The 17,147-nt window shown below is 36.0% G+C and overlaps 1 protein-coding gene across 7 annotated transcripts in view; it reads right to left on the reverse strand.

Annotated features, from left to right (window-relative positions):
• The window catches only part of PHF14 (PHD finger protein 14), a 173,718-nt gene that overhangs the window by 135,836 nt on the left and 20,735 nt on the right, over positions 1–17,147 (reverse strand). For all 7 annotated transcript variants that reach the window (XM_032991477.2, XM_032991474.2, XM_032991475.2 and 4 more), the window contains exons 5-6: positions 10,168–10,327; positions 1,434–1,545 (exon numbers count right to left, since the gene is read on the reverse strand). In XM_032991477.2, coding sequence (XP_032847368.1) covers positions 1,434–1,545; positions 10,168–10,327 — 272 coding nt within the window. The remainder of the gene's footprint in view (positions 1–1,433; positions 1,546–10,167; positions 10,328–17,147) is intronic.

A 17,147-nucleotide genomic window follows, 5' to 3' on the forward strand; every position in this document is an offset into this window, starting at 1 on the left:
GATCTAAAATTACACAGGTGTGCATTTCTTAATCTCTCCCATGCTGAATACAGAGCAAAGCCTTGTATCACCTACAGAAAACACCTCCATGCAGAAGTTGAAACAACAGAAAGTAATAGCAAAGAAAACTCAGTGATTGAAGAATCTCAAAACACTGCATACACTACACTAGAAGAGCACCCTTTAGCTGTGTAACAGCAACACGTAACAGGTAAGAAATAAAGTGAAAAAGAATATTATATTAAGCTGACTTTGCAGGGTGAAATTTAGCTAAGTAAGCTGTAAATTCCACACGATACAGCAAACAGCGTTTGTTTACAGCTCTGTGAGAATAATGAGTCCTCTTTCATGCAGCTCACTTTCACCTTACTCACAGTAAGAAAATATGCCAAAAGTCTTAGCCCTGTTCCTATACATCACTCATGTTAAAAAAAAAAGCATTATTCATTGCAACATTGCAATAAGAGTTTGTGGGGCTTGGGAAATCACTCCAACTTTTTTTATACAAACGTTTCTAAACAATGCTAAATGCCTCAGCAGGCCCATGCTGAACATGCTCCTGATACAGTTATGTTATACACAGGCAGTCCAAAGCAGTTTAATTTATTTTATACATTATAAGTATTTTTTAAAATGTACTATATATTTTCATTTAGTATTCAACTCAACAAGTTGATATTCCAGAAAATTCAACTGGCTATGCAAAAATTAAGCTTTAGAGAAGCAGGAGTATAGCTAGCTTCCCTCACATTAGCCTGACAGATACAGCTTCTCCCCACTGTCTCCATTAGCTACAGAAACAGTATTTAGCAAATTACTGAATGCCCTTCTCTGCCCATTACAATGGTTTACTGTATGGTGTGTGCATGATCCCTTTTGATCTAGATTGAAAATATTTACATGCAAAACCATTTTAGAGCCATTTTTCGGTTCAAGTTGAGGGCCCCATGTTGTTGTGGATTTTTTTAAATACTGCTTTGCAGCAACCTTTTTGTATGTATTCTAGCTTATAATTATATAGACCCTAAAGTATTTTTTACTGAATGTACATCTGTCGCTTTCTTAATCAACCTAACCTTCCATTTCTCCATTTTGCATCCCATAAATCCTCTTTACTTTCCACCCACATTTTGGCAATCTGCCACTCACTGACTTTAAAAGAAAGTAATTAGCACCTGTGTAAAAAATAAGGCAAATTAGGGGAAAAACACTGACAGAAATTATGGAGAACAGTGGTAAGGAAAACAGAAAGAGGGAGGGAAGAGCAATGGTATAACAACCATGAAAAAATTTCATCTCACTTTTAGTCCTGAACATCACTGCAATTGTTATAAACAGGAAAAATGAAGTTAGGAAGACGACTGTTATTCTATTATATGGAAAAATGCGAAAAAAAAAAAATACTCATTGGCAGTATGTCTCTTAGAACTTACTTTGGCACCGTACTTTGAATAATTCATTTCTGTAAGCGTTACTGGCCGCAGTTTGTCAATATCTCCAAATGCCACTCCTGGAACATAGAGGGCACAAACAATATGGACCCACCTAAAACAGCAGATAAAATTAGATTACTGTTATCAACATTTTGATCCTATATTATACTTACCATTTGCAGATTTCCAAGTGCTTCATAAATGCTACAGATGATAGAAGAAATGTGTTTGAAGGAAAGTACATTAGAAGCAGGGACAGAATGCATGTTTGGAATTCAGCAGCTCACACACCAAACCACAGAGTAAGGCTTTACAAAGCCACTGGAATTGCTCTGCCTGTCTGGAACAAGGGCTGGGCTACCATCTCCTTTCTGATCTGATGGCTCTCGCGTGGAGCTCCACACTGCTTTTCATGCAACATGAAATGTATATGACGACTTTGATATTACTTGTAAAGCTAAGGCAGACATACTTTCATGAAGGGGCAGAGGATGGGCAGGGGATGAACAAAATTATACATGTAGTCACAGAAACACTGAGCTCTAGGTATATAGCTATGAAGTACCTATACCACCACATCAGTCAGACTTTGCATTGCTACAGTTACAACTGTTGCTATCACCAAAACTAACTAGTTTTAAGCAACACAGTAGCTGAATTCAGTTATAAACACACTTGAGTTGTATTACAGAAATGCCTATCTGAAACTCAGATGAGCAGACTGTTACTTAGATGTACTCTTCTTCACTGACCATAAACAAACTGGAGGGTAATAGGTCTAAATCTTCAGCCCTGAGGGGCATAAAATGAGATGAATCTAGACCTCAGTGTCCAGTGATTAAAGACAACACAATGGTAAAGGCTTCAGCCTCAAGCCTGTCTTTGACAGACATAATCTCCTGAAACTCTGTTACCAAGACAGCCTTGAAGCAGAAGACACATCTTCTTACGTAATGAACACTTTCTAAAAGATCCAACTTTCATTGTCACAAACCATCAGTTAATGGCAAACTCAAAATCTGTTCTACACAGTATGCATGACAAATCAACTGAGACAAACTACTCCAAAACCCAAGGTATTCCTCCCCAAAATAATCTCTGTTTTATCAAAATTCCAGAAACTATTTTCTATCCCTTGCTAATTCACTAACTGTGAGCAAACTGTCATAGACAGAAAGTCAAGATTGCTACTTTCTGTTATCTTAAAATATTCAAGGAAACAGTCTTAAAATTGCAGAGGTGTGTAGCTACCGCTTTGAACCTACGGGCTTCCCAGATGACATGGGATACTATTAGAGACTTCAGATGTAATCAAGCTGAAATATGCTGTGTTTGACCCTTAGCAAGTACATTAATTCGGCACTTTATGATCTTCCCAGTCATTAACGTTTAACAGCAATACATCTCTAGTGAAGACTAAAACTTCTGTTCTGTTCTAATAAAATCACAGAATCTACTCCCCGTATTCAAGAAGACTCATGATGGTGCCAAAACCATTTTCTCCCTTGGCTCTTTCATTACCCACATAATGCAATTTTCCAATTTCTTTAAATACCAGGGGTTCCATACAGACCTGTTATCACCTACTTAAATCTGCATCCATGCTATTGTGCTCTCTTTTCCCAATCTTCTACCACTGTTTAGCCGATCTCTTCTTCTTTGTTTTGTGTGTCCATTAAAAAAATTCAGCTGGGACCAGAGCAATAAGATCCTGGTTTTAGCTGCACTTAAACAGCATGTTTATTAACCTGTTATTAACTGGCCATCTACACAAGAGAAATACTGAAGCTGATGGTTATACTAGTCAGGAGCTACATGTAACCCTGACTTCCCATTGTTTCCCAAATCAGCACGTTTCTCATCAGTGGTCTTTAGACCTATAATGCTGTAATTTATCACATTAATAATTCTTAAATTTCACGTTAATTATATATGACTCATGTACCCAAAAAGAAATTCAAAAAAAGCAAGATATGAAAGGTTCAGTAGCAAGCTCAAAAAATACATATACATTCAAGTCTTTACAACAGAAAATAATGATCTTGCAATGTACAAAATTGGTGGGCAGACTATTTATTTAGCATTTTCCCCAAAAATAGTCCATGGTAATAACTGGATAACAGAAAAATCCCAGTAACAGTAAGAAACTACTTACAGAGTGGAGTTAATGGCTTCTACAAAATTTCTCTAATATAACCCACAACACTGAATGAACCATAGTGTCATATCTGACAAGACTCTTTGCACCTGTGTATTTGAAAGCACATTTTTACCTTACTGCCAAATCACTCAGGTTTGAGATACTAAGTGGTAAATTCACTTTAAAACAACTGCATTGCTTTGTCTTTAGAGATTTTACTAGAGTTCTCCACATTCATAAATTGGTTTGGTCACAGCACTGTAACTATTAGAAGACTCAAAGAAAATTTAAAGATGAGTTACAACCTTGTGTTTAAATAACATGGTACAAATATGACAGCATGACAGCTGCCAGAGAACAAGCTGAGATACTCGAGTGTTCTGCCAAACTCTTGTTGCTCAGATAGGGAGCAAAGCTCATCTCTGGTTTTATTACAGTATAAATACTCCAGCATGCCAACACAACCCCCCCTAACTTAATACAAAGTTACATGCAAAAAATAAGATTCTTCTCATTAGTATATGAAAAGTGCATCTTCTGTCTGCATCCCCACAAAAGCAAGGGAGGCACAAGGTCTCTGTGCAGGGGAGCAATGGAGCACCCGTTACCACCTCTGACCTTCCACACTGTATCCAGAAGTGTCAATAGTTTGGCCTAAATCACTACCATATCTTTATGAAATCTTCTACAAGAAAGCATATGTGTGTGCATAAATGTGTATTTCAGTAAATATTATTCATTTACTAAAATAACTCATTTAAATGAGCATATTCTACTCATTTTCAAAAGGAATCTAAACACCTTTCTTTTCAAAGCAAAATACCACATGCAGAACAAGATCTGTAACACTGAGATAAAGAGACATCTTGTTTCTAAATAAAAACTACCTGAATTCTGGTCTTCTTTTCTATAGTCTTCCGTTGATTTAAGATGTGTTATATTGAACAAATTTGTATAAACACAAGCTACATATCTCCACAATTACTATTCTTAACAAAAAGCCAAGGTTCTAGTTGGAGATTTTTGATAATAAGTTTTAATACAGCCTCCTAAATGTATCCTCCAAAGTTCAATAAAGATACACATCTTCTACAAGCAGCTGCTTCTCAATTTAATTTGCACAGTTTTTTCATGCTCCACTGGTGTATTAAATGCTGCTGCACTCTGTAGGAGTTTATCTATGATAAACCCAACAGCTGGCTGCTTGCTTCATACTGACCTTCTCAAAATGTTTTAGTACGTGTCACCCAAGTATTACAGTATTACAGATTCAAACTGCCATTTCAGTGTGATTGGCACACAAGTGCCTCATTTCTTTAACCACCTATATGTGAACTCAGACCTGAATCTTTATTAAAAAACATACACAAATCAGTCAAGTTCACAGCTGAAGCAATTTCAGCTGCTTTTAATACCAGTTCTAAATATTTTCCTGCCCATTTGTTTAGCTGCACATGTTTTAGAAGCTTGTAATTAAGACAAATTGGGTAATCAAAGAAGAATAATCTTCCTTGTTACTTCACCATCCATTTAGCTTGGAGCAACGATGACAGATGTTGATTAGAGAAGAAGAAAAATTCCATACAGAAACAAGGATAGAATTCATATTCCTGGATAATAGCATTTTGAGAAATAAAATTTCATAAATTCACATTTATGCTTGTAGAACAGAGAGGTTAATGTGAAAAGGCTTCTGCTAAGAAATTAAGCACTTCATTATTCTAATGATTCACCTTTCACATAGGAACAAGTAAATTATTCTAACTTGATTATGAAGAGAAACTGAATAAGTTTGTGTAATTTCCAGCACTGAAGCATATGAAGAATTTATTTTAAAAAGGTTGTAAGGAGATGGAGAGCAATGGTGAGTTAAAGGATTCTGTAGTCTCTCTCTGGTAGTATTTAGAGAAAATAACTGAATTGGGTTGCAGTTTACCAAGTACAGTGAGAACATAACATACACTGTCTGCCCCAAGACCTTACCCTTAACCTGTAGTGCCCCATTACCTTTTAGAATTCAAATTTGTAAATAAATAATAAAGAAAGAGAACATGGGAATTTTCACATGGTAGTTAGTATTTGTTTCTTCTAGTACATAAACTCTGTTCATCTGGGAGAATAAACTTATACTTATTCACAATAGCTATATTCCATTATCTAGCAGGTAAAAATGCAGTAATAATGATAAGTTATTGTGTTAATGTCCACAATCACCAAAGCAGGCATATGCTTCTGCACAGAGAACCAGTCATGAACACTTCCACCTTAACCAAAAGCATAACACCATTTTACAAGAAGAAATATAGGCAATTTTAAAAATGTTGACTGTAGTTTCTATTATGGTTTTATAGGAAACAACATAAACACTGCTTGAACCACCCTACAGAACACAGGAATAAAAAGGTTAAAATACAGTTTGTCAGGTAATGCTCATTCACGCATTTCCTGATAGACAATTGACTTTAGTCTTCAAAAAACATTTTTTCTATATAGCAGTACCATTATTAAAATAGAAAACAGGAAAGTACAATTTGTTTAATTGTATAACAGCTTTGTAAGGGAGACTCACAAATGCTGTTGAGCCTACAACAGACTAGAAACTGAGGATCTGAACCACAAAAGCAGTTAAAAAGGAGCACAGCTGCTTCTATAAGGTCAAAATAATTCACTAGACATCCTGACTCACTTGTGTAACTTTTTTTTAAATATAGCACAGTATTTTCTTCTACTGTCAATGTCTTCCACATGCATCTTATAAAGGGGAAACATGAAGGGAAAACAATTTCTTTTACACGCTGTATGTATATCTTTAAAATTCATCTCAGCTACAAATTCAGAAGTTGAGCTCAATGTATATTCTATGGAGAAAGGTAGATTCCTCCAAAGGTTATTGCTAGCATCTATAACCAATGGTCAAAGCTCAGTGTTACGAATACCCTCATCTCTCTATTCCCAACACAAACTCAAATTGGTTTTGGTATCAGGAAAAAAATATAAACTAAGGGAGAAATGAAAGGGCATCTGGAATTTAATCCACAAAACCTGAATCAATTTATGACATTTTAATACCATATTTACTTTTCTGAAGACAGACAATATGTTAAAAAAAGATTTCCAAAGCATCATTCTGAGCTCTGCTGAGCTTTTAATAATGGCAGGACCAGATCATTACAGTATTAGCAACAGTAAAGTCTGTGTAAGACTGGAAAATAATAAAAAAATATAATAAATAAATAAATAAATATATATATACAGAGAAGACCAAGTAACTGGGGGAAAAAAAGGGGAAAAAAAAAAAAAGACAATACAGATATGCTTATGCATCCACTATAAGACAGCTGTATACTTAAGTGATAACATATACAAATGCTTATTAACACAGATGATAAGATTAAACAATTACTTCATTTTAACTCACTTCCTAGCTTTTGTGCAAGTATAACTAGGGAACTCTTCACAATGAGTAGAAAAAAAAACCATGAAGATGACTACAAACCAATGAGTGAAGAAAGAGTGAGGACGCTGTTGTATTTTGCGATTTGGTAATACAAAAGATGCTGTTCTACAGTATATAGCTAACTGTAAATAATGTGTCTATGAATTCATATAAAAAAAACACAAAAAGTTTTACAGTTACAAATGTTGACATTTCTCTATTTTAGAGTAGTTAAAGTATCTGTACTAATATTGAATATTTAACTAGATTCTTTCAAACTCATCCATTATCATCAGTAAGATATGCCTGCAGACTTCTATATTCCTATGTCTCAAACAGATACGTTCAAACAGGATTAAGAAAGCTTCTCTTTCCTCTGAGCAGCCATAACAGTGAATTATTGCCTTTCCATTGAGACATGATCAATGTAAAGCTTATGACAGGCCCAGCATCTGAAAGCTTTGCGTATTACCACACACCTGCAATTTATATAACTGTAAAATGTATGGCAAAATAACGTGTCATGGTCTAAAAAACAAGAAGAAACAAACAAACAAAAAACAAAACAAAAACCAACCAAACAAAAAAACAAAACAAAACCCAAAACCCCACACACTACCAACCACCCACCCCAAAACAGTAACACTAGCCATAAATTGGACATCACTGATAATACAGCTCTGTCCTTTATTACAGAAATTAGCTACCATTAATATCTTTGTTTTCCAAATGTGACAGGAATGGAAAACATGAGATGAGAATTAATCTGCTTATTCTCAAATTAGACCTGAACTGCACCCTGAAAAGCTCACCTCTGGCTAGAAATTATCAGAAGTGAAGCATACTCTCAAAAATCGAGAATATAATTTTCATCACTCAAAATAATCATTATATGCTAGGTCGGTCTGAACACCTTTAGCACAACTTCAATATAATAATTTTGTTACTTTTTACCATTACCTGACATTAGCAACACCCAGTCCTTAGCTCTACTAAAAAGTAGTACGGATTTCTCCTCCTACTTCCATCATACTTGAAAGTCAGCAGACTCAAGTGGAGTCTGTACAAGGAATTAGTGAAGTTATCTTGCGCAAAGCAGAATACTACAGAAAGGATAAATTCTACTTTTCCTTTCTTGAAATGGAGCACATATTTCTCCCAATATATTATGACAAGAAGTCTGGGAGGTGTTTTCCCCCTCTGATGCAGACTATCTTTTTTTTTTTTTTTTTCTTGTGTTGTTAACTACAGAAGGGCACTTCAGTGTTTTGCTACTCTTCAGGATTACCCACAAAAGCAGCACAATACTAGCAAGGTGTCCTGGGTTGAGTGAGTGGTGGGGTTTTTTGGTAGCAGGGGAGGGGGCTATAGGGGCAGCCTCCTGTTAGAAGCTCCTCGAAGCTCCCCCAGCTCCAAGTCAGCTCCACCTCTGCACCAAAACTGAGCCAATCAGCGCCTCTGCGATAACATATTTAAGAAGGGATGTGGTGAGGAGGAGTCGGACTTGCGAGGAGGAGTTGTTGCAGCTGCGTAAACACCAAGGTCAGTGGAGGAACGGAGGAAGAAAGGAGGGGGGAGGTGCCGGAGCAGAGACCCCCCTGTATCTTGTGGTGAGACAGCAGGGCAGCCCCTCCCTGCCACCCATGGAGATCTATGATGGAGCAGACATTGATTTATGGCCTGTTCTTTTTCGCTTCGATGATCAAGGTGCTGTGCCAGAAGAAGGCCGGGATCTTGTGGGAAAAGGCAGCCCCACTGCTGTAATTCAGTGCTGGGAGGATTGCAGCATGCGGGGGTGTCCCACGCCAGAACAGCTCGGGAAGGGCTGCAGCCATGGGAGGGACTCCAGTTGGAGAAAGTTGGTGACCCATGATGGAGCAGTGTGGGGAACACTGCGGCCCGTGGGAGGAACTCAGGTCGAAGAAAGTTTGTGGAGGACTGCCTCCTGTGAGAGGGGGACCACAATGGAGCAGGAGGAACAAGTTCCAGAAGCCCCCCCCACTGAATATGGAAGAAGCAGCAGCACTGACTGCACCCCCCATTCCTTGCCCCTGAGCTGCTGGGGGAGGAGGTAGAGATATCGGGAGCAGAACTGAGCCCGGGAAGAAGGGAGGGGTAGGGGGAAGGTGTTCTCAAGATGTGGCAATGCTTCTCACTGTCCTACTCTGTTAAGTGTTGTTAATGTCTGTAATAAATGTATGTTCTCTTTTTCTTCCCTGCTGAACTAGTAGAACACTTAGATGCTCAGATAGAATGAATGATAGAAGAGAGATGATTCTATCAGATAGAATGTAGAATGCTCAGATTCTACAGTGATTGACGACAGATACTGAACACTACAAGTTCAGCCACCATCAGAGAACCACTGTGACTAGCCACACCAGCTGTCCTTGCTAGAATATAATACCACTATTCAGCAGTGAGGCTCACGGGACTCAAACCCTACTTTTCTCACTGCAACCTCCAAGCTTGAGCAAACCCAAAACAACTACACAATTTTTCTCTAAGTTTCTGATCCCCAGTCCCTGCTGTCAGTACTTCAAGCCACTGGTAAAGCAAGAGTAGCCTTTCATGCTATTATCCTTGCAGATGCCTGAATACGGTGTAAGAGTTTACAGGATATTAACTTTCTCTACACAGGAAACCTTTTTGTTTAAATGTAAACCGAATTCCTGACATAAAAAGAAAAAAAAGTTCCTTCTTAAAGACTCTCATCATCTTCACTGGTGTATTTTTGGTTAAAAAAGATCCATCACACAAGTAGTTCAAGGGAACAAAGAAAGGTCTTCTAGTATATCCAGTAAGACATATATGTACATATAGCAATACATGGTGACTTCGTACTGAAGAACAAGATTTATCAGTTCCCCGAAGCAAATGATAATCTTTGTTTTACATAGGTACATCTTCTCCTCATACATCCATAAATCTTCATGCTCTAATTCACCTTTAGATAACATCATCTTCCTAATATTAAAACAGTCATGAAAATATTATCCAAAGAGCACCCAACTCAAAAGTGAGGTTAGAGAGAGAGAGGATATAAACAACCAAGTTTAATTTATGACATTGTCTCATACAGGAATGGACTAGGGTAAAACCCAATCTTTTAAATGTAAGATGACATCGAATTCAAAACACCTCTTCTTCAGTCTTACCTGCCTGCATCAGTCTCCTTGAAGATCCCATCCTGGTTAGGACACAATTCACAACTAGGTGTGACACCACACTTGCATGCATCACAAAACCAAGGTTCTGTGGAATTTTCTGAAGCAGAGCTCATGATAGAGTCACTCTCTCCATCAACACCATAGCAACCTACACACATGAAAAAATGAAACAGCAATATAAGAAAAGACAATTGTAGAAGTAGACAGTTATCAGTTATGATTTCAGCAGGAAATATACACACATGTACATTCAGAGGAATGATACTAAGATTCTCAAGAAAGCTTACAATATTTTTGCAAAAATTCTCTTTAGTGCAAAATTTACATTTTAAAGAGTTTCTAATTCTAAGTGATCTATTTTATGTGACTGTCTTAGATTACAACTGAAAAACAAGAAGAAACAGGCTGGTTTACTTTATTCTTTTAGCAACAATTGTAAAGTAAGTAAACAAGACTTAAAGCAACCAACAAACACTGAGAATAACTCAAAGCATTTTTTTCAAATAAAGAAATAGCCTTCAAGTGAAATGCAGCAAGCTAAAGAACCTGTGAACATCTGTAGAATTATCTCGGATATTCCTATCTTTCTCCCTCTCCCTACTCTGAAAATGAACGTTATCGGAGAGGGGAAGCAGGGAGGAAGGGGTGAGGAGTTGAATTTTTTTTTTTTTTAGATGTTGATTATGCCAGTAGTATTCAGTCAACAAATATGCACTCCACTCTTCCAGTTTGCATTCAGCATCCAAATCAACTTAAAAGAGAATATACACTTTAGATAAAAAAATACTATTTGCATCTTAGGGGTTGTAGGACTGAGCTTAGAAGACCTCCTATAACTTCAAAACTAACGTATAGTTTGCAGAGCACAGACTGACAGTTTTGAGATACCACACTGGGGACTGATGAAGCATATTAGGCTTTTTTTTTAAGCATTTTCATTTTTACCTGGTTTTAAATTATGACTAGTCTCAACCATGCAGCTTCTCTGTTCTTTGGTATATCCACTACATTCTTTATGATTAAGGTGTCTATGCATGCTTAATCACCACAAATTTAGGAAAACAGTACTTATAAAGTGATTTCGAAACCTGTTATTTAGATTTTGCAGAAGAGTAGTACTATTACTACCGCAAATGACAAAAAGGAAGATCTTATAGCTTATCATCACAAAACTGTATCTCTGCATATTCCACATTTTGAACATATAGCCATTTTTCATTAAGAGAAAAATACAATTACATTATCAACACTTAAAACACAGTAGAGACTTTACTAAAAGATTAAATTCAGCTATTTGTCAAATACAGTGATCAAGTCAACATCTGTGATTGCAGAACAGTTAAATTATTGAATTCTGCAATTAAATAACAACACAATTTGTTAATTTGGTTCGTTACACAGTGACTGTAATAAAATAGCAACAGTACTCTAACTCCCCTTGTGACAAAAACAGAGGTCTGCATTATAGACTGAAACTACATTCACGAAATAAGCAGTAACACTGTAGGAACCGTTCAAGAAATACAGTCCTCCATTACAGAATGAGGCTCATCAATAAGAATTAAAATAAGAACGTTTCTTTTCATTATAAAAGTATTCCAGAATCAAAGGAATGCGCAGAAGTGCATTCACAGACAAGTTTCATTAGGTGTATATAAAAGATCATATAACTCACACAAAGTAACTCCATTTTCTTTATAATGTGATACCAGCTTTAAGTAGTAATCCAAAAACTCATTTTTTAAGTTCTAATAACAATCTTGAATACATGCCAGTAAAGCTACTCTTAAGCAATTACATTAATGTACAAACACACAACCCACTGATATCATAGAGTTGATGAATAATTAAGTTTTTAATAATTCCTCCAGACATTTAAACATATTAACCTTTTCCTAAATGTACTTATTAAAAATTACCTAATGCTGTAGAAGGAGTAATACTGTCATCAACCCATATGGCAAAATAAAATCAGTTTTTCAAACACTAATACTTCTTCACTACTGAAGGTAATTAGATTTGCTCTTCTAATCTAAGTGCGATCAACATGCTAAAATTAGAATGGTGACTTCCCCAAACTATTTTACCTTCATTCTAAAATAGTTGCTGCCTTATACTTACCAGTCACTTATACCTGATTATTTTTTTATCCTTCTTTCTAGAAAATTACACATATGTGCTGTAATTATTTCCATACTTACCATATGTGTTGACGTTAAACATTATTTCTATAAGAATACAAACCTAGGTCTTTTTTTCAAGTAGATAAAAAAAAGTCTGGATTTTTAACCCGTATTTTTTTGTCCCAATTTGTACATAAGTCTTAGTGACAATTTTAAAGAGTTTGAGATCCCTGATATACAAGGAGGCATTTATTTACTCTTTTCCCTAACCACCATTTAGCAAAAGCTAAACACCATAGTGTTACAACCAGCAAAAGGGATGGTCATTAGCTGGAGAAAATAAGGCTAGATTAGCATTGATCATTGGTAATAAACACATCAAAACAATCTTGTCCACAACAGAGCTGAAGAAAAGGAAATACAGCCCATAAGACTTGGTGTACACTGCCAAATAAAGCTACGTATGGATAATACAAATCTGTTGAACAGCTGTATCCATGAAATGTCTGTAAAGCTACAAAATACAAGATGACAAATCTTGCATGTGGTTTTGACACCAAAAATCGGTATGTATATGAAAAGAATTTAATTCCTTTAAAAAAAAAATAAAATAAAAATCTAGCAGAGAAAGTTCCTTGCAGGCCAAAAATATATAGTGAAGAAAAAAATTACTATTAGCTCAATTTTTAAATAATAAAACTTCCATGATTCAAAAACAGTGAAATAACTCAGAACCAAAAATAAGCAATGAAAAAAATATATTTGTCCTAATTTAAAGAGTGAAAATAACAGAATTATGATGTCATTTGACTTTAAGATGCCAGATGTGTACAGCAGCAGATGTAATGTTTGTTTTTCAAATGTACAAGGAACAAAAAACCACTTTATTTCACTTCAATTGAGATATGAAGGCAAAAGCAGTTTTAGATCAAAACCCCTTTTGTAGAAATGTATCAATTTCGCTAAAACTTTTATTTTTAGTCCAAGTAAGTATATATGGAACAATGAAAAGCTAAGATCATTGTAGCATTCACCTGTCTGTGAAAACGTCTCAAGTCTTTGCCCAGTCCAAAGCAGAGCAAGGATATTAATCTATTCTCCCATAACCAGTGCTCTGATCACGTGATAGTTATTCCAGAATAAGTACCTCAGTCTCTTCTGTGAGTTGCTCCACTTCTATATATAGACATTACAATATTTCTTGTACTAGATGTTTGCTAATTCTTTGTTCCAACATATTGAGAAACAAAAAAACGTATGTAATTTACAGTTCCTCAAGAACTGGAAATCTATTTTCTGATCATTAACTATCAACCATAACGAAAACCCTGGCAAATCTGAGGAATGCTGCTCATCTAGTAAGCATCTGTAGTGTCAAAATTTAAAAAATATTCAAAATTTCTCAATATATTGCCCTTATTTCTTCTTTTGTTATCACAATTTGCAATACTACCTGCCAACAAAAAAAAAAAAAAAAAAACAAAAAAAAACAAACTAATTTGGTCAGATTAACAACATGTTTTTAAACAAAAGAGTGCTATGCACATCTTGTCAAAATTTAGAATTGGAGATAAACGGATTATCAAATACATTCAAGCAAACAGATGCAATTAATTAACACTAATGAAAAAGAACAAAAGAGATGAACTTGCAGTTCTAGACCACACTTTCGGCGGCTTTCACTTTCCAATTTCAAGTAACTTTATAATAGTCATGCTAAGCGACTCATATTTCCCTTAAATTGAAACTGAGGAAAAAAAAGTGTTTTCTAGTCCATGGCTATAATTGAATTTTTTTTGTATTAAATCAGACCTACATTACAAAATGCACATGATAAAAAAATCTAAATGCACTTTTGTCCAAATGTGTCTGAAGAGTTACAATACATAGATCAAGAGTTCACAGTTTTTAAAAGCTGCTGTATTTTCACCACAGGAATATTCTTTTATCTGTAACGGACAATTACCTCTTTAAATATATCATTTTAGGATCCTTAAAACTTTCGAGTACAACAAGGTTCAACTTACTATTCTCTGCCTTCTTTTGCTGTGCTGAAGGAATTATTTTGGTCCTATTAACAAAAATTTTTAAAACCATTATTTTTATTACTGTTTAAAATGCATAAACATGCAGATATGAAGCTGATGCTTGATAAATCACTCCATTCTAGTATTAAAGTTAATCTGATGATCAAGAAAAAGTTGTGCAATCCAACTTTCCCATATGAATTGTTGGGAATTGCTTATGTCAATGCAAGGGCTCGCTACAAGTAAATCTCCTGAATAACATCTTTAGGTTCTTTCTAAAAACACTGCAGTTTTGTAGGTAGTGTGACTACTTCAAGACTGAAAGTACAGCAGAGGAAAGGATTCACAACTTGTAAAGGGCATGCTTGGTTTCAGTTATTACCACTGTACCTGTGACCTGTTCAGCATTAAGTCAACCACCCGCCCCTTTGACTGGAAGATATGTCAAAGAAAATAAAACAGCTTTTAAACACTTTGCTTAAAATGCACTCTGCTTTTCCTTAATGTTCACAAAAATCCTGAATTTTGGATCTTTAGAATACCTAAGAGCCCCTTTTCAACTAAAGTTCATTAAATCCTCATGTTTGTATATTCTTAATTACTGTATCACAGCTCCATGTCTGCCACCTCCTTGAATGCTTCTTGCACTAAACAATAAAACTGGCTCCATATGATATTAACGTATGAATTTAAACACATAAAAGACAAGAAGTTAAAACTCTCACATTTACTGTTCCACAACTGGCATCTATATGTTATGATTATGGCCAAGTTGTCTATTGAATGTATGCCATTTTATACAGAAAACAAACATTTTTATTCCCTGATTTTAAAGTCACTGTACTCTGTCAATAGCTTATTTTTTATGTGATTGTCATTAAGATGAAGTTGCAAACACTTTAAAATGCTACCATTAAACAATTGTTCTGAAATTTATATCACTGAGTGAAATGGGAAAAGCGATTTAATTCTTGCCTTGGCTGCATCTGTTTCTCCATTTCTCTGGGAGAATAACTTTTTGCCAGTCAAACAGAACATCTGCATACGCTAACTATATCTACGTATACTCTGAAACATGATCTTATTATAAAGATCATGAAAACATGAACTTTAAGGTGAACTGTAGATTTGCAAAATTAAATGATTTGAGATCACAGTATTCAAAATAGGTTACATTCAATCCTTAATTGGACCAACAGTTTAAAGACATCAATTAATTCATGCACCATAAATTCAGAATAGTATTTTTATTTAGTAAACAGAGAGTACTAAAGTACATGATTTCGCAAAAAGAATTTTTCTACCAGACAGCAGTAGACCAGGGTAAGCAGCAAAATTAAAATGCAAAGATGTTTTACTACAGTGTAAAGTATATGGCGACTACACTATTGCTTTTAGTAAGAGAAATTTTACTCTCTGCCATCACATCACAGTGAAGTAAGAAACAAATACAAGGGCTGGAAAAGTAACAGCTGGAAAATGTAGAACTTCTCTCATTTAATTCACAGCAACTACCCCAAGGGCAATAGCTGGCAAGTGTACTACCTACAGTTATGGCACATGATATGAGATGCACCAGACATTTTCTTCAGACACGCTGCAATCAATGTCAGAAAAACCCGACACCACAGTTGGGGGTGTCCTGTTATTACAAGATCTTACCACAGAAGCGTTTATCCAAAATGACAGATTAGTGCCTAAAGAAGATTTTTATAAAGAGAAATGAGAATTACCTCCACTCAGAAGTAAACACTCCAGAAAGCAACTGTACACTACAAATTCAGTAAGACAGACCTTTTCCCAATCAATGTAAACATTTTCCCTATTTTTTTTTTTTTAATGTTTGAATTCTGGGTTTTTGGGGGGGAAAAATGTGGGGGTTTTTTTGAAAATTTGGAAGATATGTGAAATGAGATCAATTTTTAATTGATGGACTTACAGGCTGCTTAGACATAAAAGATGAATGCAAAGGATAAGAGCGGGTATTGAATGAGCATTACACTTATGCTACTTACATGGTTTTAGAGGCAGTTACAGATTTCTGTCATTTTGAACCAGTTATTTGCTCCACGAAGTTTATAGATTTTTGGAAATGTGTCTGCAGAGCAAAGACAGCTTTTGGACAAGTGATGCAGGCCATGCAGGTGGTATGAACATCACACAGCACAGTTGTATTGGAAAGGAAACTGAATTTCTAGCAATCTCAAAACTCGTCAGTAAGGCAAGTAAAAGTATTTATTTATGGTCCATGGCTCTAGGTCTGAATCAGAATCCCCCTCTAACTCTGGGCCATGTTGCTGTGTTCCACATGAGCACTGGCAGAGTTGCTCCCAGATGAGTTATCACCCTGGCTTTCCGATGGAATACCTCATGTAAAAGTTCGTTAACACAAGTGAGCAAACCAAAAGGAATACAAATCATGACTGAACAGGCAGCCTCTCCACCAGGTTCTCAAAAGTAAAAGGTGAAAATATCAAGTACCCAGGCGCATGAGTAATGGAGCAGCATGCACAGCGGTAAGCTACCTTGTGCTAGAAAAGCCAAAACTTACCGGAGCAAAGGAGAATGGAGATCTAGACCCTCCATGACATAAAACACAAGGTAGCATTAGCTTACCCTCTGAAAGAGGGTAACAGATTCCTGCCAACAGCTGTGCTGGCATGCAGCCACTCTGGGATGGCAACTGGAAGGCTGACCTTCCAGAGCAAGTGTGTGCCCCACCCCAGGGAGTCCTGGTGTCCAGCAGAAGAAGGTTTGACTCAAGGGCAGCATTTTCACAGCTAGTGAATAACTTTGTATTAAACACAGAGGCAGCCAC

Source organism: Tyto alba, unplaced genomic scaffold, assembly GCF_018691265.1.
Source record: "Tyto alba isolate M040663 unplaced genomic scaffold, T.alba_DEE_v4.0 Super-Scaffold_38, whole genome shotgun sequence".
Classification (NCBI taxonomy): domain Eukaryota; kingdom Metazoa; phylum Chordata; class Aves; order Strigiformes; family Tytonidae; genus Tyto; species Tyto alba.